Genomic DNA, 24,793 nt, shown 5'->3' with positions numbered 1-24,793 from the left:
TACGATATACCACCTCCGAAAGTCAATGTACGTGCTGTAACGTTGTTTACGTGCATTCATACGATGTGAAGTGTCCGTGTTTGTAAATATGGATGACGTACACATAGAAGACGCCGAATCGTTTAATTTGGGTATGTTGGAAGACATACTCGGACCAGAAAATGACCCTGAAGAATACTCTCCAGACGACATTGCAACGCTTGCTGCATCGGCCTCTTCAAGCAGAATTTCAACTTACAATCGTCCTGTTGAGTGAAATCAGCTGATCGAGAATGTACAGTCACTGACAGCAGACGACACCGATAACTCACGACGCTTTGCCAACAAAAACGCAACTATTAAAAAATTCTACAACAAATTGATGAAAATATTGATCCCTTAAGTGCACCTAGCAGTGAAAAATCATCAGGTAAACCCCAAATTAAAAACGCGACAAGTGACCCCGTTTACCCGATCATGGCCACTCAAAGTTTTCAAACAAATTTGCAAAACACGTACTCCTACTCGAGCTGTGCTACAAAGTATCGCGTTGAACACAATGGGAGCACGGCTGTTGTCACCCTTTATTATGGTGACAATAGACAGAAGCGATCGCGAAGTAGGAGGAGACGGCGTCCCACGGCGTTTCGGGGGGGGGGGGGGGACAAAATCGGGTGGCTCAACCGCCAGGGGAGGTCCCTCCGGCTTCACAGAAGAAGACGAGACCGGCAGGGGCGGTTCAGGGGGATCAAACCCGGCAAAACACTCACTCCTACTCGAGCTGTGCTACAATGCAGTTGTGTTTAGCAAACGTCGAAGTTTCTCTACCCCCCCCCCCCACCCCACCCCACCCCACCCTAGGGGCTGTGTTGCGCGAGCTTGGCCGTTTGGCCAAGTATCACATTGAACACAATGGGAGCACGGCTGTTGTCACCCTTTATTATGGTGACAATAGACAGAAGAGATCGGGAAGTAGGAGGAGACGGCGTCCCACGGCAGTTCGGGGGGGGGGGGGGGGGGGGGGGGGGGGGGGGGGGGGGGGCAAAGCGGGCAGCTCAGCTGCCGGCGGCGGTCCCTTCTGCGTCACAGCCCCCCACTACTCGGAAAGTCATAATCAGCGAACCTGAAAAACAATATCTTGGGTAGAAAATGACTATATATTGTAAGTTACCATTTAGGTACAAATACTTTTCTAACAATAAAATTAAAAGTTTATATTTTATTTTGAATTATATTTGGGTTGTTAAACAATAACGCTCAATAAGACAAAATATCAATATAAATGACGTCATCAGATATGACAATGTGTCACAATAACCATTAACCATATAACCATCATTCAACCATTTCGGGATCGCCAAGAAGCATTATCCTTTATTCAGTTCTTTCGAAACATCCTGATCTGGAAGTTATTTGGTTTAGTACTACCTATTTAGCCACATATGTTACTATTGTCGTCTATGGGACTTGATTTGTTATTATACACCCTGTAGCATTAATTGCACTAAAACGGAACTATGTACACCCAGCCAGCACAGGGGTGGATCCAGAATTGTGTTGTAAGAGAACTAACTGGCAAAGAACACATCGATCAACTCGTCAAAGGGCGTGCTCATGAAACACAAAAGGGGAACTTGGATATTTATTTTTTCTTTTATTTTTTTTATTCCCATTTTCACAGATGCATACAGTACATATGATAAAAAGATCCACATGAAAAAAACCTCGAAGTAGTCAAGGAGATATTTTGCTAAGATCAAATATATGTGACTAATAATCAGATATACATGTATGAAAACTTCGAAAGACGATTAAGGACATAATAAGTATCAAAAATGAAGAGAAGAAATACAGTCTAGGTTTTAAATATATTGTGACAAATTGACCAACATTTGGTGAATTATCATAGTTGCACGCGGAAAAAGCATTTGCTTTTGTAACATAATAGTACTCAGTCAACTCTTTTTGGATCCATTTCAAACTGGGTACATATGCATTAAAATGACTTAAATATTACGTGTTTTGTAACGAGTACAACGGTATTAATGGAATCATTATTTCTGGTTTATTTTAGGGGCAGCGCTGATGATCACATCTCACACTAATTCCTAACATCTAACCCCGTTCATCATTCGGTCACTTTAAGATCACCAACAGGCCTTATCTTTTGCTTTGATCTTTACAAAAAACCCTGATCCAGAGGAACTTGCATGGTAAAGGGTTTGTGTGCATCAGTTGCAGACATACATTGACCCCGCACTGCGCGATAATTGCCAAAGATGTTACAATACCAATTGCATGTCCCGTTAGTTCAGGAAACATGTAATCAGCTACTAAGACTGTGGCATATATTGGGTATGTCACAAAAGAGACCATGGCTATGGAAATGAGATAAGTGGTGAATTGTCTGTCAGCTTTAAAGTCATTGTCCAGGACGCTATGATTCATGGGATAGCCTGAAGTCGCCTGCACCGTCTTCTTCAGAAACCGACGAATGCTGAGAACCAAGTACGCCATCCCAGCTAAGGGTACGACGAGCAGTAACAGGATTTGAAGAATCTTTAGCAGCAGACGCCATTCGCCGCCTAGTTCCAGACTCTGTGAGACGTACACAAGAAGGACGACTGGGGAAAGTGCACACACTGTGATAAACAGTGGCATCCATTTACCAGGAATCTTTCCAACACGTGGCTCACTGACTGTCCTGTGAACCGATGACTGGAGCAGCAACCTTTCCATGATCAAAGCGGCCATTTTGCACACGCTGGACTGGTCTGACGATATCACCATCAGTGTGCACAGCTCGCGTGTTGGTGGAAGCTGGTTCTGCAGTCGTAAAAACAGCTTTACGAGGATCACGCAATCCAATATTGAAAGAAGTATGATGCATGCAGCTGATGGAAGTTGTCTCTTTCGTAGCAACAGAGAAACCGCCAAGCAGTTGCCAAAGACGCCAACCCAGACGAGGATCGTAAGAAGAGGAACACATTCTTGTTGCAGATCAGGATGCATTCTGAGAATCTTAGACTCAAAGCTGTCCACAACTTGTCTTAGTTTTATCTACAAAATAAAATTGTATGGGAAACGCCTTTGTTAAAAAGACCTGTTCACACACACACACGCACACACACACACACACCACACACACACACACATATATATACATGTATGTCTGATTACAGGTACCCACCCCACCCACCCCACCCCCACCACCCACACCCACACTTTTCCGATATTTTGCTTTATAATAGTGTAAAAGTGTGCAAATATAAAAGTGTGCCCCCCCCCCCCCCCCACACACACACACTTTTTGGCACCTTCCTACGCCACTGTTGTAGGGGTGTCGTGTGTAATTCGGACGGGTCACATATAATTTGCACTCCCCTGAATTTGCACTCCACGATTATACGTATACTAAGCACTCCCCAGTTCGTATTACACATGTAATATACAATCACCCAGTCTATGGTATATGTATAATATGCACTCCCTGTGACTAATATGCACTACCCCATTAGACGTAGTGTATAATAATGTTTAAGCACTGACATAATTATACTTTTTGACTGTTTAACCAATAATGAATGTGCAGAGTGTAGGTTATGTGTATAATAAAGAAAAGTGTGTAAGTCATGCGCAGTATAGATTTTATGTATTGTTATGAATAAGAAGTGTACGAATATGGTATGTACATTATAATTATGTACATGTATACTAATGCATGTGGAGTGCATATTATAATAATGAATAGTAATGATTGTGGAGTAGCAAGGGATCGTTTATATTCACCATCCCATTGACAGGATAGCACATACCACGACCCCTGATGTACCAGTCGCGGTGCACTGTCTGGAGCACAAAATAGCCCAACGGGCCCACAGACGAGGATCGATCCCAGATCGACCGCGTCTGAAGCGAGCGCTTTGCCACTGGGCTGCTTCCCTCTCCAAATCGTCATGAAAGTCAAACTTGATCTTTAATGGTATATGATAAAGCTCTTTCTTACACACCCATTGGTGAGAACACCATGCGTTATTTTTGATAATACATAGTTGTTTACTCACGTACGTGTGTTAACAATTTCAACACATACGACTAGCTGCTCCTAAATGATGACCAGATCACCACTGATATACATCCAATGAAAAACTACACGTGCGAAATCGAGTACATTGTGACGTATAGTTAACCTGACAATCATGGGTCTGTAACACGCAAGTGCGAAATCGAGTACATTGTGACGTATAGTTAACCTGACAATCATGGGTATGTGACACGCAAGTGCGAAATCGAGTACATTGTGACGTATAGTTAACCTGACAATCATGGGTCTGTGACACGCAAGTGCGAAATCGAGTACATTGTGACGTATAGTTAACCTGACAATCATGGGTCTGTGACACGCAAGTGCGAAATCGAGTACATTGTGACGTATACTTAACCTGACAATCATGGGTCTGTGACGTATAGTTAACCTGACAATCATGGGTCTGTGACGTATAGTTAACCTGACAATCATGGGTCTGTGACGTATAGTTAACCTGACAATCTTGGGACTGTGACGTATAGTTAACCTGACAATCATGGGTCTGTGACACGCAAGTGCAACGGCTGGAAATAACGTGTAGTCGAAAAAGATGTAAGAAATAGAATAATACATTCGTGTCCGTTAGATACCATTTATCTCATAACTTTTTGTTTAAAAACATATCAAACTCGCTTTTGCTCGTTAGATACATTTTAAAACAACTCGTTGTGAGATATATGGTATCTAACGGCCACTCATATATTATTATCTATATACAACATTGCAGCTCAATATCTTCATACATTACAAAACCAAAGTCTGGAAAATTAATTGTCGTATCTCCTAAATTCCTAAATTCAAGGGCCATATGTCTGTCAAAAATAGGTAAACTGGCATGAAAATCAAACTTGATCTGTAATGGTACACTATAAGCTATACGCAAAATTTCATCTCAATATCATGAGGCATTTCCGTATTCCCTAAATTCAAGGGTCATAATTCGGTCAAAATGGTAAATCTTCATGAAAGTCAAAACTTGATATGTAATGGTATATGAAAAGTTATAGTAAAACATTTCAGACAATAGATCAAAAACATCCGGAAGACTATACGTGGGACAGACGGGCAGACAGAAGGACGGAAATGAAACCTATAGTCCAGTCCGGTTCGACCGCTATGGGACTAATGATGAACGTGGATTGTGTTCATTGAATAGCACTTAAATTATTATCAACCCAAAGTTTTTATAAGAGACGATTAATGTATTCAGTATCCAAGCATAGTAGTGAAGAGTGCATATTTTATGTATAATTATAACTAGGAGAGTGCAAATAATTCAAGGGGAGTGCGTATTATACGTATAATAGTAACTGGGGGAGTGCAAATTATACGTATAATAATGACTGGGGAGTGCATGTTCTTGGTGAGTGCAAATTAAATGCTACACTGGATTTCAATAAATAGACCGGTCTCGGTGGCGTCGTGGTTAGGCCATCGATCTACAGGCTTACGATGTTTTGTGAATATGGGTCCAGGACGCAATTTCACTAAACGTCGTAAGCTACGTTTTGCACGTAAACGTAAATCTACGACTGAAGAGCTATTCACGAAACCATGAAAACGTAAGTTACGTGTAAAGTTGGACGTAAATATAAGAGCGCCTCCAGTTACAACTGACGCTGCACGTAAGTCGTGTACATATAATAAATCAAGCACGATCGCCGTTATTTACTACCATTTACGAAAACTCGCAGCATTTCCAATAACTGAAGCAGTTTGCGATGGTGAATGCCCACGGATTTAACATATTTTTGTTGGTGATCGAACGGATGTTTTCGACTCAGCCAATTTCTCCTGAGTTATCTTTTCCTTTTTAAGAAATATCCTCAAGTTCGTACCAAAACGCGGATCCTCACCAATACTAAAATGCCATGGTTCGCCGTTCGCGATGTTATTGTTAGCAGACGACAAACGAAATTGAGGTTTGCGCATTTGTTATTTACCCGGTAGCCATCGTAGCAAACGGGCAATGTTCACTTTTATTGCAAAATGTTTGGAAGATAGAACATTTGCCGTAAATGTAAATGTTTTTTTCTCCCCCATTTTGAATTTGGAAAATAGTATTCCCCAAGACTCAGTGATAGCGCCTACACTTTTCAGTATTTTTATCAATGATTTGGCTTAGTGTCGGCTTATTTGCCGATAACACTGCATTCTGGAGAATTGGTAAAAAACATTATGATGTTAAAGTGATCTCCAGTGTGATTTAAATAATCTGCATAGATGGTCAGCAGCCTGGGGCGTTACCATTTCCAAAGCAAAAACTAACTGTATAGTATTTAAAAAACGTAGACATTTTAAATCAGCAGGTAATCTAGAATTAAAATTTAAAGATGTTGCGATTAAACAGGTGCAATCAGTCAAGTGTCTAGGTGCTATCTTTGACCATGCCTTTAGTTTTGGTGAACACATAACCGAAGTGTCCGGTAATTGTGTTTTTTATTTAAATTTGTTACGGGTATTGTCGGGCACGTCATGGGGCGCAGATAGGAAAACGCTGCTCATGATCTTCGAGGCATTGATTGTGTCCAGACTTCAATATGGACCGACGGCAATTTTGAGTGTGACATATAAACTGCCGTCGGTTGGTGGCGTCACCGATGGCACTTTTGTGCCGTCGGATAAAAATTACTGCCGTCGGCAAAATGTATAAACGTGTATGACAGAGCTGTCAACCTCTGGCAATTCTTAGGCGTGAGAAAATTAAAAAATCAGTGGCCAGGGACTGCAGGCTCTTGGACAGGTCCAGGTCCCAAGCCCTGATCAAGGGATCCAAGGGGCAAATCACCCTGGGTAAAACGGGACTTTTGTTTGTTTGTTGAAGTCCAAAATGAAGATATCTAAAAATCGAGAGAGAGCAGGTTAAACCATATAAGTCGGTCATCGGTAGTTATTGTTGTTACAGAACGGAGGGCAGGCTTCATATGCTGTGGTAGGTAACTAATACAGAGACCCTGCACATAATTCCATTCAGCTCCAAAATACAAACCACTATTATAAAATAGTTATAATTTTTAAAAACGTGAGATTGTAGTAGCGTTGCGTGAGAGCGTGATCTTTCTTATAAATGTGTGAGACTCGCCAAATGCGTGACAGTTGACAGGTATGATATGAATATTATCTGCCAGTATTTAACAGGGATGTTTGGGTGCTGGTTGGAGTTAATGGGCGATGGAACTATATTTAGTCATGCGCATACCATGTGTTGTTGTATAATATACGTTCTCACTGCATTTTGCCTCGTCGCTTTCGTGTTATGCCGCCCCTTTTTTCACGTTTGGCAGCCCAATTTGTTGTTTCTGCGCCACTCTTTATTTTTCGGCATTCTGTTATAAGTTACAGCACCCAGCTCCGATGCACATTTTTTTTTTATCAGACTGAAAAACATCGATCAGTCTGCACACTGGACATCAAAGGAAACAAGCCGCATTGTGTACGTAAGCGCAACTGACGAAAAACGTCAGTAGCTTACGGCAGTTACCGTAACGTAATTTAACACTATTTTTTTTAACAGCCTTGTCTGTTTTGTTCCATACCAGTATCCATTTGTATGTTTGATACCCACAATAAAAGTTATATTTTATTTTAGCAATGAAAACATTTTATTTTTACTGTTTCGGCAATCTCCAACTGACTAAAAATCCACTTATGTGGGAGCTAAATTTTTCACGTGAGCAGAACGGCCATTATGTCTTTTGTGTCGACTAATTCGTGTCTGATATTTTAACCTCAGTTGCATATTTAATTGGTCGTAACTGATGATTTTTACTTACTGCCATTTGTTTACTCAGCAATTCCTTATAAAATATTAGAAACGTTTATTATTATTATTATTATTATTATTATTATTATTATTACTATTATATTTATTTATTTATTTATTATTATTATTTTTTTTTTTTTTTTTTTTTTTTGGGGGGGGGGGGTATCACCGCTTATGAAAACGGAAGTGGTAGTGTTCATTATTAAAACCATTTATCTTGGGTGCCAAATAATATATACACTGCCTTTACAAAAACGAAACTATTTTTTATCCGCTGGCAATATCAATGCGATCGATTCACTCGATGAAGATGGAAATAAAAAGAACAGAAAAATGTTATCCCAAGGTAGGGGATCGCTTAAAAAACTAAATCTTTATTATTTTTCAGATATCTTAAAATCTTTATTAAAATAATAATATTAAAACTTTGATCGGTTTAGCAAAACGAATACCCGTGATGTCAGACCGACACTCCGTTTTAACTGAAAAGATAAGGCAGCTTGTACATCGTAACAACTTTTCAGTAAAAAAAATTGTAAATGGTGGGATGGGGTGGGGGCTGCGCGACCATCCTTTAATTTTCACCCAGCCAGAACACTATATAAAATTTAATGGCATCCATAAAACAATTTCCATGTTATATTCACCGAAAACATGAGCAACTTCGTCTCAGAAACATCAGATTCCGTTAAATGTTAGCTTATACTAATAGTCCATGATTCCATTTATAATAAATTCTTGTTTATTGAAGTTTATTAACATACACTGAACAAATTTGATTACATGTACATACAGAAAAATAACCTTCCAGATAAGTCTATTTGCTGCAAAAGTCAATTAAAAACAATTGCCGTCGGCATACTCAAAATTGCCGTCGGTTTTTTGAATTGCCGTGGGTGATAAATTCTTAAGTTCGAGCCCAGTATTTTAGGAAAGAAAATGAAATTTAACCTAGTACAAATATTAGAACTATCAGAAACACATTTAATATACAGCCACTAATATTTTATGCAGAAAAATATATCTGATATGTAATTATATTCGTTAAAAAGTCTCTGTTAGTCGATAACATCTTGAAGGGACATTCCTGAGTTTGCTGCATTGTAAGATGTTTCCGACCAATAAAATACTTCTACGATTAAACTTATATATTAAATATATTGTTTTGTTTAGAATACCAGTGTCTGTATATATTTTTAGGAAACAAAATGAAAATTAACCTAGTACAAATATTAGAACGTTCAGAAATACGTTTAATATACAACCATTAATATTCTAAACAAGACAATACATTTTATATGTAAATTTATTCGTAGAAACATTTTATTAGTCGATAACATCTTTAACAATTGCAGCAAACTCAGGAATGTCTCTTTAAAGGGACATTCCTGAGTTTGCTTCAAGTTTAAAGATGTTATCGACTAACAGAGACCTTTTAACGATTGTAATTGCATATCAAATATATTTTTCTGCATAAAATAATAGTGGCTGTATATTAAACGTGTTTCTGATCGTTCTAATGTTTGTACTAAGTTAAATTTCATTTTATTTCCTAAAATATATTTTTCGTACGTATGAAATTATTTGAAGATAAAGTCCAGTTTGGGCTTCTTACAAATATTAAAACGACCAGAAACACATTGAATATATAAACATTGATATTTAATCGTAGAACTAATTTATTAGTCGGAAACGTTTTACATTGCAGCAAACTCAGGAATGTCCCTTTAAAAATTGCAGCAAACTCAGGAATGTCCCTTTAACTTAGTGGGAATAGATAATAGTAAAAATAATTATCAGTGTCGCATGTTACTACCAATTAGACCTGTATTTTTATAACAGGAGAATGTCTTTGTCTCTGTGTTACATGTTTGTGGCGGGTTTTCATTTGTCACAAATATAGGAATCTACACAATAGAAATAAACAGAGCTAGGCCTAACACATGTAAAAGGACACACATATTTTGGTAACATAAAATAATGTTTTACTGCCACCACAGGTCCGTAGGCAGGGATAGGTAACCCACCGTATCGTAAATATTACTTTAAAAACACAATAGTTTGCCTCCTGAAATAAGACTAATTCTTGCTATAAAAGGTCTTTTTATTCTTTGTTACTAAAGTGAACAAGGCAAACATTATTGTTAGTAAGAAGTTGGTGAGCATGCACATCATTTATTTGAACTCATTTCATGTTATTATAGCACCGGTAGGCTTACGGGTTTTTTTTCATTATTAAACGAGGATAAAGGGTGTTAACATGATGCAGGAGGGAGATATGGGGCCCCGGATTCGCTTTAACAGGGCCGTAGCTGGCGGGGAGGGGGGCAAGGGAGGTAGTTTCCCCTCCCCCCCCCCTCCGAAAAAAATCCGGATAGCATTATAGAAACTAAAGAACATTCTCTTCTGAACTACTCACCCCCCCCCCCCCCCCGTCCACCCCACACCCACAACTATCCGATCAAAATTCAAGGTAAAGGTTGACTTTCCACTTTGTAATTACAATTTAATAAATAAATTAATTAATAATTTAACATATTAGTTTGTGGAGACTTACCCAGAGGATCCATATACCAAGGTTCAGAATAACCCAATCAAAACTATAGGGAATGTTTTTTGACATCTGGACATACTTTTGTTTAATTCAATAAAAAATCATAAGTTCAAAATTACGAAAATATATCTCACTGGTTTGTGAAAACTTCCCCTGGGAATCGTTGTTCTGGGACAGAAATAGAAATTCAAAACACTAGAGAAAGGTAGTTTGAACGTTTTCAGTGTTAAATGTCTATTTAGTGTGTGTGGTTTTTTTATTTGTTGTTTTTTTCTCTTTTTTTGTAAGTTCAAATCATGAACATTTAGAAAATCTCACTCTCACAATGTGTAACAACAATAATCGTAAACAATTTTAATCTAATCTAGTCTTGTTTATTACATGTCTACATAAAAGGTACAAACACTATTTAGTTAAAAAAACAATGAAAGGTAAAATACTGGACTTAGTCTGGGAGTCAAATGCTGATTTTTATTATTATTATTTTAAATGTGTGTGTGTCTGTGTGTGTGTGTGTGTGTGTGTGTGTGTGTGTAGACCTGGATTTGCCGGATATTTTTGTCTTTTTTGCTTCTTATTGTCTACGGGTAGCTCTTCATGATATCTGGCGTTTGCATCCCTTCGGCAATTCAATATATAACAATGTTTTCCTCTTTTCGTTAAGCAAGGTTACACCAAAATATTTTTAAATGTAAATTGTTCACCATTTCTTCTAGTGCAGTACTGATACTAAAAGCATTAGTTATTTGCATGAGTCAATGTTTGTTCACGGAGTAGGCAATGTTCAGTCCATTTCGATACCAATTTACGATTAATCTCTTCCTGGTAACACTAACATAGCACGTTTGTTAAATTTCTGCACTTGATGGGATATGCAAAAAATTCATAAAACCATTTACGTCAAGTAGGAAGAAATGACAAAACATATAATAAAATGAACCTTTGGCACCTGGACTAAGCCCACACATTGTAACAATAAAAAACGCAAATCATCTAAATTCTGTCTAATGAACACATGTAACCATGAAACATCTAACTATATACATTAAGAAACAGTTGATAAGCCATCAACGTGTAACAATAGACATGTAAACCATTTAAATTCCTGTCTAAAGAATATGTAACCATGAACAATCAAGATATATACATTAGGAGAACTAATATACGTAATGATATTGTTCATTTGTTTGTGCTCATGCAGAATATATATCAAACAGTGGAATGTAACCATTGTTATATATAATTTTTAAAACTGTTTCAAATATCTATATAAAATATACCAACACTAGTGAGTTAAAGAAACAATGAAAGGTAAAATACTCCATTTTCTACATTTCGTATAAATTACTGTAAAGCCCCGGTCACACTATTAGGGATCGTCTGGCCGGATCCACGACGGATAAAAATCTCACGGATGGTCCCGGATAGTGTCTATTCGCGGTCCCCTACGGATGCACCACGGTTTAACTACGTTTGTGACAAATAAACCAAGGATTATTAAGGATAGGCGTTAGTTGACAACGAGGAGCGCTACGGATCTGTACATTTTAGTACGGACCACAACGGATTGTCACGAATGATGCTGAATCGTATCCGTGGCTAACCCGGCGTCCTGATCCTTGACAGTGTGACAGGGGCTTTACTTAAAGCTTTAGTTGTGCTTGTTGCAATGTTTATCCATGAGGTAGATACCGTACAGTCCATTCCTCCGATACCATGTCTTGAACAGTATCCCCTTTCTGGTCACACTAATATAGCAATTTTGTTAACTTTGTTTGCACTTAATTTACGTCAAGTAGGATGGATTGAGAAAAATTAGAAAAAAAACAAACAACGAAATGAACCCTTTGTAAGCCCACAAATTGAAACAATAAGACACGTACACCATATACATAATACAAAACCAAGAAAAATGTAGTCTAATCTTGTTTATTAAAATATCTACACAGACTATACCAACAGTGTTTAGTTAAAGGGACATTCCCGAGTTTGCTGCATTGTAAGATGTTTCCGACTAATAAAATAGTTCTACGATTAAAAATTATCTGTTAGTCGATAACACCTTAAAAGGTGCAGCAAACTCAGGAATGTCCCTTGAAAGGACTGATTAAAGAAACAATGGATGGTAAAATATTGGAGCTAGTCGGGGAGTCAAAGACTGATATTTGGAAGAACATGGATTTGCCTGATAATTACATTTATAATGAACGCTATTAAAACATACAGTTAAGTTTTAGACCCATACCAACTCACACAATTTAATTTATTTTTTGTATATTGTTTTTTTCAAAACAAATTGTAAGTGTAAATAAATAAAGCAACTCTTAACCTACTACAATTAGAGGAACTGTCCTCAGTTTACTGTCTTTATAAGATGTTTCTGACTAACAGAATCGTTTTGGTAACTAAAATTACACGTTCTTGTTTATAATATCAGTGTATGTTTCCTAATGCCAGTACCATCTATATTTTTCATTTTGCTTTGTAATATATATGTCTTTGTACGTACGAACGTATTGTACGGCAAAATCCGGTTTGGGCTATTACAGCCATTAGGACATCTAGCGCCTTGTGTATACAGAAACTAATAATATGCTCTGTCAGTAGAAAACATGTTATAATGGAACCAAAATAAGGATGGTCCCTTTAAAGTCCACCAAGGTAAACGCTTTTGCTTTTAAATATACGGACGAAAACAATTCATGGAACAGCCAAGTTAAAGCATTTACACGTGCAAATCTACCATATTGTTACAATTCAGGTAAACCGCCTACCTTCGCTGTTTGAGCATTTTGCCTTCACCCCGTATTAAAAATGAGATTTAATCTAAATAGGTGATAATTTTTAAGCAACTTTTAAAATATAATTTAGACAGGTTTTTGTTGTTTTGTTTTATTATTATTATTTTTTTTTTAATTATTATTATTATTTTTTTTTTTTTTTTTTGTTGCTTTTTTGTTAAAATGTTATGAGTTTAGAACTAGTGTTTTATATGAGTTTTAACATTATTAATTATACAGTTTAATGCTAATTCATAAGTGAACTATATAAATGAACTATAGTTTGTTTTCACAACTAAATGTAAAATTTGTGAAATACTTTGGTACGGGAATTTTAGTCTAATGTGAGCCACAATTTTATTTCAAGAAAGGAATTAAAAAATAATAATGACAAAAAATTATATGGGTGAAAAAAATAATTAAAAAATGGCTCATTTCACATTGTTGACTAAATAATACTGATCAATTTCGGTTTCTAATGGGGTTTTTGTTTAATGTCTCATCTGTAGATTTAAATTGTGTAACAAAATACTATGATGCAATGCATACATTACAAAAACAGTGAAACATTATTTTGCTAAAAATGGTCAGGGATGACAGCAACTGAAAATGTATTTTCTGATGATTGTTGTGTCGAAATAAGGCACAACACAATTATTTATTTGAGTACTGGTGTTTTTGTGACAACTTCTGTCTGTTCACACCTGTTACAAGATAAATGGATATATTGAAATTGGAAGATTGACAATCAGGTTGTAAAAAAGTTGCCTCCTTCTCTCACGGAACGCGGTACAAAAATCTATCTTGAGAGTTTATGTCATTTAAAGAAAAAAAACCCTGCGTGTGCTGTAACCTCACCGTGGTGCAGGGGTGTAATATTCTCTTTGAGAATGGCCAATACAGCACAAAATTGAAGTTTTGAGTAATATACAGTATCCGTAAAATTCTGTGATATTTGTGTTTTTGCACAGTTCTTTACACTGTTTTTGAATTTTTATATTGATGTTGATCATCACTTTATTTATTTGCATTACCATAGTTTGACACTCAATAGCCGATGTATTTTTCGTGCTGGGGTGTCGTTAAACATTCATTCATTCATTCATTAAAGAAAAAAATGATTGTTTTGATAATACCTTCAAAGCAATGTGCTTATAATGTTTGTGTATACATTGCTGCATATTCATCCTTTGTTTGGGTATTCTTGCCTATTGTGATGTCTGCTTTTTCAAGTGTTTCTCTATTTTACTGAAGTCCGATAGCTTGATATGAAGGGACATCATCCAAGAAACATATTTCTCTTTCATGATTTCATAAATAACGTACATTGTCATGTCATGAGTGTAACATACTCAACATCATTATAGTACACATTTATAAAAGTTTTTAAAATTGCATTATGATATTTTCATGCAAATAATAGCAAATGTAATTAATATTAGCACACTATATTATGTATAATATTAACAAAATTGCACATCAGGATGTTATTACAAATTAAAACAAACTACCGGAAGTCTTATTTAATATTACTGAAGTATAAACTCATAATATTTGGAGCTGAATGTTACTCATGGCATTAACTATCCACAACATAATTACTCGTACATGTAATGAACAAATGGTTTCTTGAATATTTTCATCTTACTGATAAGTGCATTTTGTAGAGATAACAGCTCAGAAGTGAGGTACGTTCTGGTTTCATTGTCTGTTAACGTGCAAAGCGCATGTGTTACTGCAAGTTTGTTAATATTTTAACAAATATTTAATTAAAGAGACATTCCTGAGTTTGCTGCAACTTTTAAGGTGTTATCGACTAACAGAACATTTTTAACGATTATAATTCCATATCAAACATATTTTTCTGCATACAATATTAGTGGCTGTATAATAAACGTGTTTCTGATCGTTCTAATATTTTTACTAGGTAAAATTTCATTCCCCATGATATTCAATATAGTGTTAATGTCCTGTGGCATAGATATGTGTTTGTTTGCGGAAGGTCAGGCTTGTAGCACCACATACGTAATGTTGGTCCGTGTTATAATATGCCTGACAGGAGACATTGAATGCTATTGTTGTTAATTTCTTTGATGTGTGAATGGGAGATCTGTATGAGATGTAATTAAGCAGAACTGCACGGATGTTGTTTGTTTTTAATTTTGATCCATATGTTGTTTACTTTAAAGGCATAAACATAGCTTTTGTATTGAAACAAACAGTACCTTTCTAACAGAAATGAAATACAAACATTCTGGAGTTCATGGATGATGGATGTTTTATCCTTTTTGTATTTTCTTAAATTTGTATATCTCCATAATTGCTGTGGTTTTTCATCATATATAATGTTATGGCATGCCCGATGTGCTATTTGAACCTGTATGAACTTTCAACCTTTTTGTTACACAAAAGATCTATTTTTTATATTCACCCATATAGTTTTAAACAAAACGATAAACACTGTGCACTTCTGGAGATGGTGCCATTTTGTACTCCATAGTCGGTCACTAGTTAAGGACAAAGCCAGCGTTGTCGGCTACATTTTTTTATTTTTTTATGTTGTTTCTGTGTTCTGCCCATCTTCAGTTTCTTTCTTTTTTATTTTTCTGTAAAAAACATATGTATATATCATCTATGCTTCATCCCTAATGCAACATGACATAGCATAACACAATTCGCAAAGATTACTATTGAACAAACCAAAACAAATAGAGGGTAATAAACTATTTATCAGTTATCAAGTGTATGACTTTAACGAACGTCGAATGAACATTATTTCATAAGTGACATATATTTCGCAAGAATTAATATGCAAAAGCATCCCACATATTCTCATTATTGATAAGAGATCCTTTTTAACTGACTTTCAGACATCATTTTAAGAAAACAATGATATTTACTGCGTTGCAGTACTTTCTTCGATACTGGTAGTATAGATTATTCTTGGAGATATTCTGAGTTTCAAAACATTCCCCCAAAAGCTTGATATAAATGCCAGAATAGAAAAAAATAGCAGGAAGCAAAACACAATACCACTAAAAGACCACAAAGACTACTTCAGCACAAAACCGACATGTTGGCTAATTAACCCTGGAAAATGCCAGATAAGAAAAGGTAAGAAAAGTTATGCTAGACTGAATAAACAAAGTTTTAGGACTCCAAATAAAGCAATGGGTTCCTATCGCGCTATACAAGCAGACTCATTGATCACACAATACATTAAGCATTCAGACAGGTTTTTACAGAGATGACGGCATAGTAGTCCTCATAATTTAGAAAGAAAGCAATGCAGACCATGTGATGAAATGTCTTTTAAAAATCCTTGCAGAATTTGGACCCCACCTTTAAGCATCATTCACTAACGATATAATTTCACCTTTATCCCCAAACTGAATGAATGAATGAATGAATGTTTAAGGACACCCCAGCACGAAAAATACATCAGCCATTGGGTGTCAAACTATGGTAATGCAAACAAAGTGATGATCAACATCAATATAAAAATTCAAGAGTTAAACAAAAACACAGTGTAAAGAACTGTGCAAAAATACAAATATCACAGATAGATATTGACTTTTACTCAAAATTTCAATTGTGTGCTGTATTGGCCATTCTCAAAGAGAATGTTACACCCCTGCACCACGGTGAGGCTACAGCACGCGCAGGGGCCCCAAACTGCGTCCACTGACAACAAATCTCTGAAAGCAAGTAACTATGTGGAAACTATTCAATTTATCCAAGCTGTGTACTGCGGAATTTCATCCGAAAATAACAAAAGTAAGAACACAAGAACAGATATCATCTGGTTCAACCCTTCATATAGGAAGGCAGTGAAAACACATTTTTTAAAGGTATTCCTCAAATTACTACCCAAGCGTTTCCAACATTACCATAAATATCACAAACTATTCAACATCAACAACATCAAGATAAGTTACCATTGCATAACACAAAACTCCACTCGATAATAGCAAAGCTAATAACAGTGTTCTACAAAGCGAGTAAAATACTCGCCATGGCGACTAAAAACATTCTCCGGCGTCTAAAAAATAAAATTACATTCGCCAGTTGGCGACTGTCCAATAATTTTACTTTGATCTGTAAACAAAACTGGACATCGGAAAACACTGTGGACCAGTAGCAATTTATCTTCCATAAAACGTGTTTTCTATCGGTAATTTGTTTGAAAAAATTAAGACATATTAATCGGACTATGAATAACGAGTAAACACGGTGACGTTAAGTGGGAGGTAATACTTCGTTATGATGTTATCTCCCTTAAACCCCGTTCTCACTTGAACGATTTTCTACGCGAATTCCGTGCGACCACCAAATCGTACAGGGCGTGCGGGAGTCGCACGGCAGTATGTTGATGATTCGCACACGTTGTAGGGGTGTCGTGTGTATTTCGGACATGTCGCATGCCGGTGCGACATTTTTCAAATGTTTAAAATTTTCGTACGGCTGTCTCTAGGTTCGCACAGTTCGCACTGCCTTCTCCCCTACCCCCTCGAGTTATATATTATTTTTTTACCACCACCTTTTACATTTGTCACAATGCGATAAATAGATATCGCCACTAATATAAAATCATGGTTACACTATTGCCTTTTTTAGAATTTGAGAAACCCACCTCCTCTTTAAAACCGTTCCTGAATCAATTTATGAGATGTTTATTGATGATTATATTTTCACTTTGATACGAAGCTTGTATGTACATTCGGAAATCAGAGAGAGAAAGAAAAAACAAACAAGAAAAACAGTCAAAAAAGCAACATACATATAATTCAATTACCTCTTGTAAATTATCCAAGCCACGGGTATAAGAATAGCCAGTAAGATAGCGGTCGCAATTCCTAATATAGCACCTGCACTTAACACAGTCGTACGCTCTGAAACTAAAAATTATAACATTATAAATTAACACAGCGAAGATATTCACTGCTATATAGTGTAGTAGAGTTAGGGTATAATAGTGCAAAATGTGATACTAACATGCCACTTTGCATGTAGCTAGGCCTTCGTGTGTAGAGTAAAACTATTTTCCTACTATATGCCAAAACTCTACTAAACTAATAACACCTCCTCCTCCTAACCAACCAGACATGAACTGCCAGCTTCAAAAACAACACACACATACAAACACACACACACATTCCAAAAACAATGCGAGTCACTGGTAACTGCCACTCTTCCAGGACTGGCTTGACAGAAAGAAGCTTGTTAGGAACCACACAATTCCAATGATTTTACCAAGATCAAAACACAAATCAAATGTAGACTTCCAAGAATCAGTCTTTCCATTACTCCTAATGACAACATGCCTGGGCACCCAACAAAATACAAAGGTTTTTTGTTTTTATTGGCAATGCATAAAAAGACAGTTTTGTACGATTAGTCCCTTTAATACTACAAGCTTGAAGCTGAAGAAGAACGAAAGTTGTAAGTCTGTTGTGCCTTTTTATGCATGTTAAATAGCTACCGGGGCTATTTTTAACCGTTCTAACCACGTGCTATAACTGGGTCTCAGTATTGCCAGATATTTGGATCCATGTCTCACACGTGTGTTTATTGTCGTATATATAACCGTTGACGCGGCCTTTTTCATGATGTCACGTAACCTTGAAAGTATCGCCAGCGAGATAGCTAATGAAATGTTAAGCCGGTCGTTGTCCATTTCTAATGACATGTCGGAGCTACCGAATGTAAGGCCGGAACAACTCGCTTGGGATTCGTCTGCGGACTTACGCGTGGCCCCGAGGTCGTCAACACCTTCTAAACGTGCCAGGCGCAAAGCTCCACTCCCTGAGGGCGGTCTGTCTCTTTACATTGATAAGTATGTAACAGAGCGATCGTCCCGGGGGAAGGGGCAGTTGTTAGCGACGGACGAGGAGAGTTTAGTTAGGGAGCTCACCTTTAACCTGAGTAACATTTCAAATGCTACCTCCGAAGGTAACTCTAAAACTACTCCCCCCCCCCCCCCCCACACACACACCACCCAGAAGAAGTTTTAGTTGTCAACTGCCCCGGGGGTGAAGAAGATGAGATAGGTAAGCTAGACGAAATAAATAAAATTAATAACCAATCAGTGTCTTCTGTTATTGTTGCATGCGAGGTCAGCGCCCCATCTTCTGACACACGGACCCTCTCGGTCGATCTGGCATCCCCTAGGTCGCCAACACCACCCCCGGAACCACCATTGGGAGAGACGAGAAAGAGGAAAACACCCCCAGCTCGGCCTGAGAGTACAGTACAAGACAAGAGTCAAGCTGAGTTTTCTGACGATAGTTTAGATACTAGAGTTACTTGTCCCATTCCAACCACCAACTCATTTGCTGCTCTCAGTGATTTACCTGCTTCTCCCACCCCTACCCATATCCTCAACCGTACTAAATTAACTAAAAGAAAACCTAAACAAGAAATTCCACAAATTGCAGGGTTGAGGAGGGTTTATTTTGGAAATTTGGATTCCACCCCCTATGGGCTTCAATTTTTGCAACACACTATAGCGGAGTTACAGACAGTTTCTACTTCCAGGGCGTTTAAAAACACTGTTTTCTTTTATTCCCGTCTGCCCAGCGGTCCGACTTTTATTCGGACTCAGAGTGATACCCCCTTTGCCGCCCTGGGACCGGTAATGAAAATCAGGCCCTTCTCTGACAGTGCAGATGAGGTGGTGGTAGTCTTTAAAGGGTGCTGCAAGGAACCCATGGAGGGGGACAACCAAAACATATGTAATAACTTTTGGGTCCGGCCCTAGCCAGTCATTGGCCTTGGCTGGATCAATACATGCAGTTTTGAACAACAACATTAGCCCTCGGCTCAAGGCCACCGTCTCAAAAGGAGTCGAGTCGAGGATCGAAACGGCAAAAACCGATGTAACAGCGGATAGCAATGTCTGCTTCTGTTAGCACGGACGTTTTCGATTCCTTTTGCCAAAACAGTGGTGCAAACACACGTAGGCAATTGATAGAGACTGTAAACAACTCGGAGGATCGGAATGCCACGAAGCAGCCTTCGGTGGTTTCCGGTAGTGTGTCGGACGGAGTTGATAGTGCTCCGGTAGCCAATAAGCTGGGTACCAAACGTAATGGGCCCCCTCCCCCCCCCCCCCCCCCCCCCCCCCCCCCCCATCGGAGGGGATAGGTTTCTGGCAGGACGAAGTGGTAACCTTCCACCGCCTGGACCAGCTCGATGACGGTTTCACTGACGTGATACCTAAAAAGAGGAAACGCCGGTTTGCGAACTCTCCAGACTCTACTATGCAGACTAAGAAAAATCAGGACCCACCCCCGGGACTAAAAGAACTAAGACCAATAGGGGACGGGTTGTTTACCTTCTACTAAAGCCAACACTAGTTTACCGTCTAGACTGAATACATCAGGTATGGAGGTGGACCAGTTTCCACCCCTGGATATTTTATTAGTCGAAAACATCTTACAATGCAGCAAACTCGGTAATTCCCTTTAAGACACATCCGGGAATTCAGGTGTTGGGGGTGGCCATTCATACTAAAACAGATGATATTAATATTTTATAATTATTATGTTCATACAACATACCGGGTAAAACATTAAGCATGGGTACAAATTTAATTGTAGTTGGGTATTTTAATTGTAAGAATATTCTCCGGTTACCAATTTACAAGGCCATATTATTGAAAATTTTATGGATAGTTTAAATATGGCTTGTCTTAATGATGGCAGCCATACTTATTTATCGGACACCCACCACACCTGGTCTTGTTTAGATGTGTCTTTTGTATCTAACAATATGGCAGCCAGATGTGAGTGGGACGTTCTTGAGGAGCTGGGTAGCGACCACCTTCCCATTAAATTTACTTATAACATTTTGGAAAACTGGAATAATATTAATATTAATAAGAAAAAATGGAGTATGAATACAGCTGACTGGCCCAAGTTTAGACACATGTGTGGTTTGTTGGATCATGAGCAGATTAAGAATAAAGTTTAATGATAATTTAGTTAAAGCTATAATAGAAATAGCAGATAAAGTAATACCAGTTTTTAGTAATAATATTAAACGCTCATCGGTACCATGGTGGAACGAAGAGCTTACTAAACTTAAAATTAATAGGAATAAATGTAGAAAAACTTTGAAAAAGAATAGGACAGTAGAAAATATTCAAAAATTTAAAGATAGCAAATATAAACTTAAGTTGAATATTATAAAAATAAGAAACGCCTCATGGCATCAGTTCTGTAGTTCGCTGAACCAGGATTAAAAAATTAAAGAGGTATGGTCTAAGATTAAAAGGATTCAGGGGAGGTCATTCAAAAATAATAATATCCTTAAAAATAGTAAAATTTACCTTAATGACCAACAGAAGGCAAATGCCTTAGGAGAAGTGTTCAAACAAAATTCGGCAACTACTAATTATTCTTTAAATTTTCAAACAAGGAAAATTAAAATGGAAAAAGATAGTCCGGTCCTCCAGGAAGATGATAGCCCGGATCATGATAAACCGTATAATGCACCTTTTAAACTCCAGGAACTGCTCGGGGCGTTTCGTAACCGTAAAGGCTCAGCTCCAGGGCTGGATAGGTTCAGTTATTTATTTATTTTCCGCACAAAATTCGAGTACTTTTTTTTACAGGTACCCCATACATGTTTCAAGCACAAGGCTACTTGACACATTGGTACTAGATGAAATAAAATTGTTTTTGTTTTTTTACCCAGATGAAACTATTATTTTTTACAACCAACACACTAACATTTATAACCAATCACAGGACTTGTGGTGTTCACTTCTCTATCAAAAGTTGGGTGCACCTCGAACTTTTACCCAACCGGAAGTTATTTGGTTTAGTACTACCTATAGGTTAAATCAAAACGTTGTTGACCAACCACTGACCCATAGTACATGTAAAGTAGTACTTCAAATTCTTTTGTAGGGCTAGCATCTCGTCAGTTACGTATTTTTAGTTTCATCAGTTACATTAGAGAATTAAACAGTATTACAAGTAAAAGAGATATTGCTTTCAAAACTGATCTTAATACAGACTCTGTCAAAAGACGTGCCACCGTGGTCCGTAAACGTCGTGTTCTAGCTAGGATGCTGATGGGGCAGGGCGCTAATTTAATTGTAGGGCATTTTTAACGCGAACATTTTATTTTTGAGGCAAGTGCTGGATATGATCCAATTTTTGTACATTCATAAACATCATATATGTAGGAATATCTATGCTGGTTTTAATTTACGAAACGTTTTTGGAGGAAGGAGGACAATCAATTTCTAAACCCAAATTTATTATTCTTAAATTTGGATGTTTGATGACCCAGTACATTCATCGCCGTATGCAATATTATTGTACTAATGTACTAAATATAGACACTATTAAAAACGTCTCGTTCCAGTCAGTGCAACACGACTGGTATGTGCCGTGGTATGTGCTAGCCTGTCTGTGGGATGGTGTATATGAACGATCCCTTGCTACTAATGGCAAAACGTTTTTCTCTAAGACTAAATTTACAAAATTACCAAATGTTTGACATCCAATAGCCGATTATTAATAAATCAATATGGTCTAGTGGTGTTGTTAAACAAAATCAAACTTTAACTATTAAAATGTTTTACAAAAGGTTGGATCACCTAAAAAAAAATCCTATTCTTTTTTTCTATTATATATAGTATTTATACTATTTAATATCATGCCCAAATGTAATTTAAAATAAATAAATGAAATAATTAAAAGAAATCAAGAAATAAAAAAGAAAGAATGATTAGAAATAAATAAAAAGAAATAAAGAAATAAAAGAACAAACAAATTAAAAAATTGGCATAAGGATATATTTGTAAGACGTTGCTCACTGCATTTAAAAACGGCTATTATTGTATGTCAAGGTCTAGATAGATTTCATTAAATAGCTTTTGCAGACATGCTTTTGACAATGGTAGGCCATCGGTCTACAGGCTGGTAGGTACTGGGTTCGGATCCCAGTCGAGGCATGGGATTTTTAATCCAGATACCGACTCCAAACCCTGAGCAAGGCTCAATAGGTAGGTGTAAACCACTTGCACCGACCAGTGATCCATAACTGGTTCCACAAAGGCCATGGTTTGTGCTATCCTGCCTGTGGGAAGCGCAAATAAAAGATCCCTTGCTGCTAATCGGAAGAGTAGCCCATGTAGTGGTGACGGCGGGTTTCCTCTCAAAATCTGTTTGGTCCTTAACCATATGTCTGACGCCATATAACCGTAAAATAATATGTTGAGTGCGTCGTTAAATAAAACATTTCTTTTTTAGCTTTTGACAAAACAGTTATGCCTACATAGACCAAATAATCAGTGTTGCTAGTTTACTCTGTGCTATATATATAAAGATGCAATCAATATGTCATTGATAAGGACTACTAACATTAGTTAAAACTATATGCATCTTGGTCTGGGTATTTTCAAAGGCAAAAATTACTTTAAAAAATTTACTTATCAAAATATATTTCGCATTTGACGTTCTGTCGAAGTTTATCATGCTGGTTTATTTTCAACTAGGTGTTTGCTAGGTGGTGTGTGGTTATGTGCGTGACGGTGTGAGGATTACTTCGCATTCAAGCTTCGTAAGACTGCCTGTCTGCTCGTTTGCAGTCATATCGACTAACAATAGAAAGAAAAAAAACCCACCACGATACTGCTATCGGCTTTCACAACTGTGGCCAAACAATGTTTTTTAGTTGGGAATTCAAACTCGAAACAACACTATACACACTTTGAGTGGAAAGCAAGATTTTGTATTTTTGTTTGACAATGAATTAGGGTAGGCCGGCGATAATCAGGGGTGGTGCGGTAACAAACACGGCAGGGCGGCACCAAACTGGGGAAGGGCGCAGCGCCCCTCTATTTATTGCTAGCTAGAACACTGGTCCGACCGTCCCATAAGTCACAATAGGATTCTAGATGTCTTCGTGACGAGACGAATCAAGTTCCCATAAGCTTTTATTATTTTAGAAAGATAACTACTTCCCCATTAATATGTGATAGACCACACCATTATTTGTTATTTATTTTTTTCAAATTTTCGCGAAAAAACCCGACGCCCCTATGCAAAACGGGGATCGATCCTAGACCGACGGATCATCAGGCGAGCACTTTATCACCGAGCTCCGTCCCGCCCCCAGCCCTTATAAGGACTCGTATATAGCGGCAGTAAAGGGCTTTCATGTCCGGACGGTAAGGTCTGTTCCAAGTGTTGGTCCTTGTTCTGGTCTTTCCTTTGCTTGATAATATCCGTCCTCTTCCATCTTGGGGTGGGAAGTAGCCAGTGGTAAAGCGCTCGCCTGATGCGCGGTCGGCCTAGGATCGATCCCCGACAGTGGACCCATTGGGCTATTTCTCGTTCCAGCCAGTGCACCACGACTGGTATATCAAAGGCCGTGGTATGTCCTGTTCTGTTTGTGAGAAGTGCATATAAAAGATCCCGTGTTGCATTATGACAAAAATGTAGCGGGTTCACTCTGATGACTACGTGTCAGAATTACCAAATGTTTGACATCAATGTGTTCCAGTGGTGTCGTTAAATAAAATAAACTTTCATTTCTTTCAAACTGTCTTTGTTCCATCTTTTCCACCTGTAATACCATGCAAAATAAATTGTCCTGTAGGCAGTTTGAGC

General features: G+C 37.6%; 1 protein-coding gene across 2 annotated transcripts in view; it reads right to left on the bottom strand.

The window, feature by feature from the left end:
- Positions 1 to 1,230: 1,230 nt before the first annotated feature.
- Positions 1,231 to 24,793, bottom strand: part of LOC121386556 — a 42,357-nt gene continuing 18,794 nt past the window's right edge. The window contains exons 2-3 of one of the 2 annotated variants that reach the window (XM_041517496.1): positions 17,959 to 18,061; positions 1,231 to 3,039 (exon numbers count right to left, since the gene is read on the bottom strand). In XM_041517496.1, coding sequence (XP_041373430.1) covers positions 2,140 to 2,991 — 852 coding nt within the window. In that variant the 5' untranslated portion in view covers positions 2,992 to 3,039; positions 17,959 to 18,061 and the 3' untranslated portion in view covers positions 1,231 to 2,139. Of the gene's footprint in view, positions 3,040 to 15,150; positions 15,770 to 17,958; positions 18,062 to 24,793 lie in introns of those variants that run through there. The other variant, XR_005959672.1, reaches the window with a different exon arrangement.

Source organism: Gigantopelta aegis, chromosome 12, assembly GCF_016097555.1.
Source record: "Gigantopelta aegis isolate Gae_Host chromosome 12, Gae_host_genome, whole genome shotgun sequence".
In the NCBI taxonomy this organism is placed as follows: Eukaryota; Metazoa; Mollusca; class Gastropoda; order Neomphalida; family Peltospiridae; genus Gigantopelta; species Gigantopelta aegis.
Note: the sequence above shows the minus strand (reverse complement) of the source record. Positions and strands in the feature narration are given on the sequence as shown.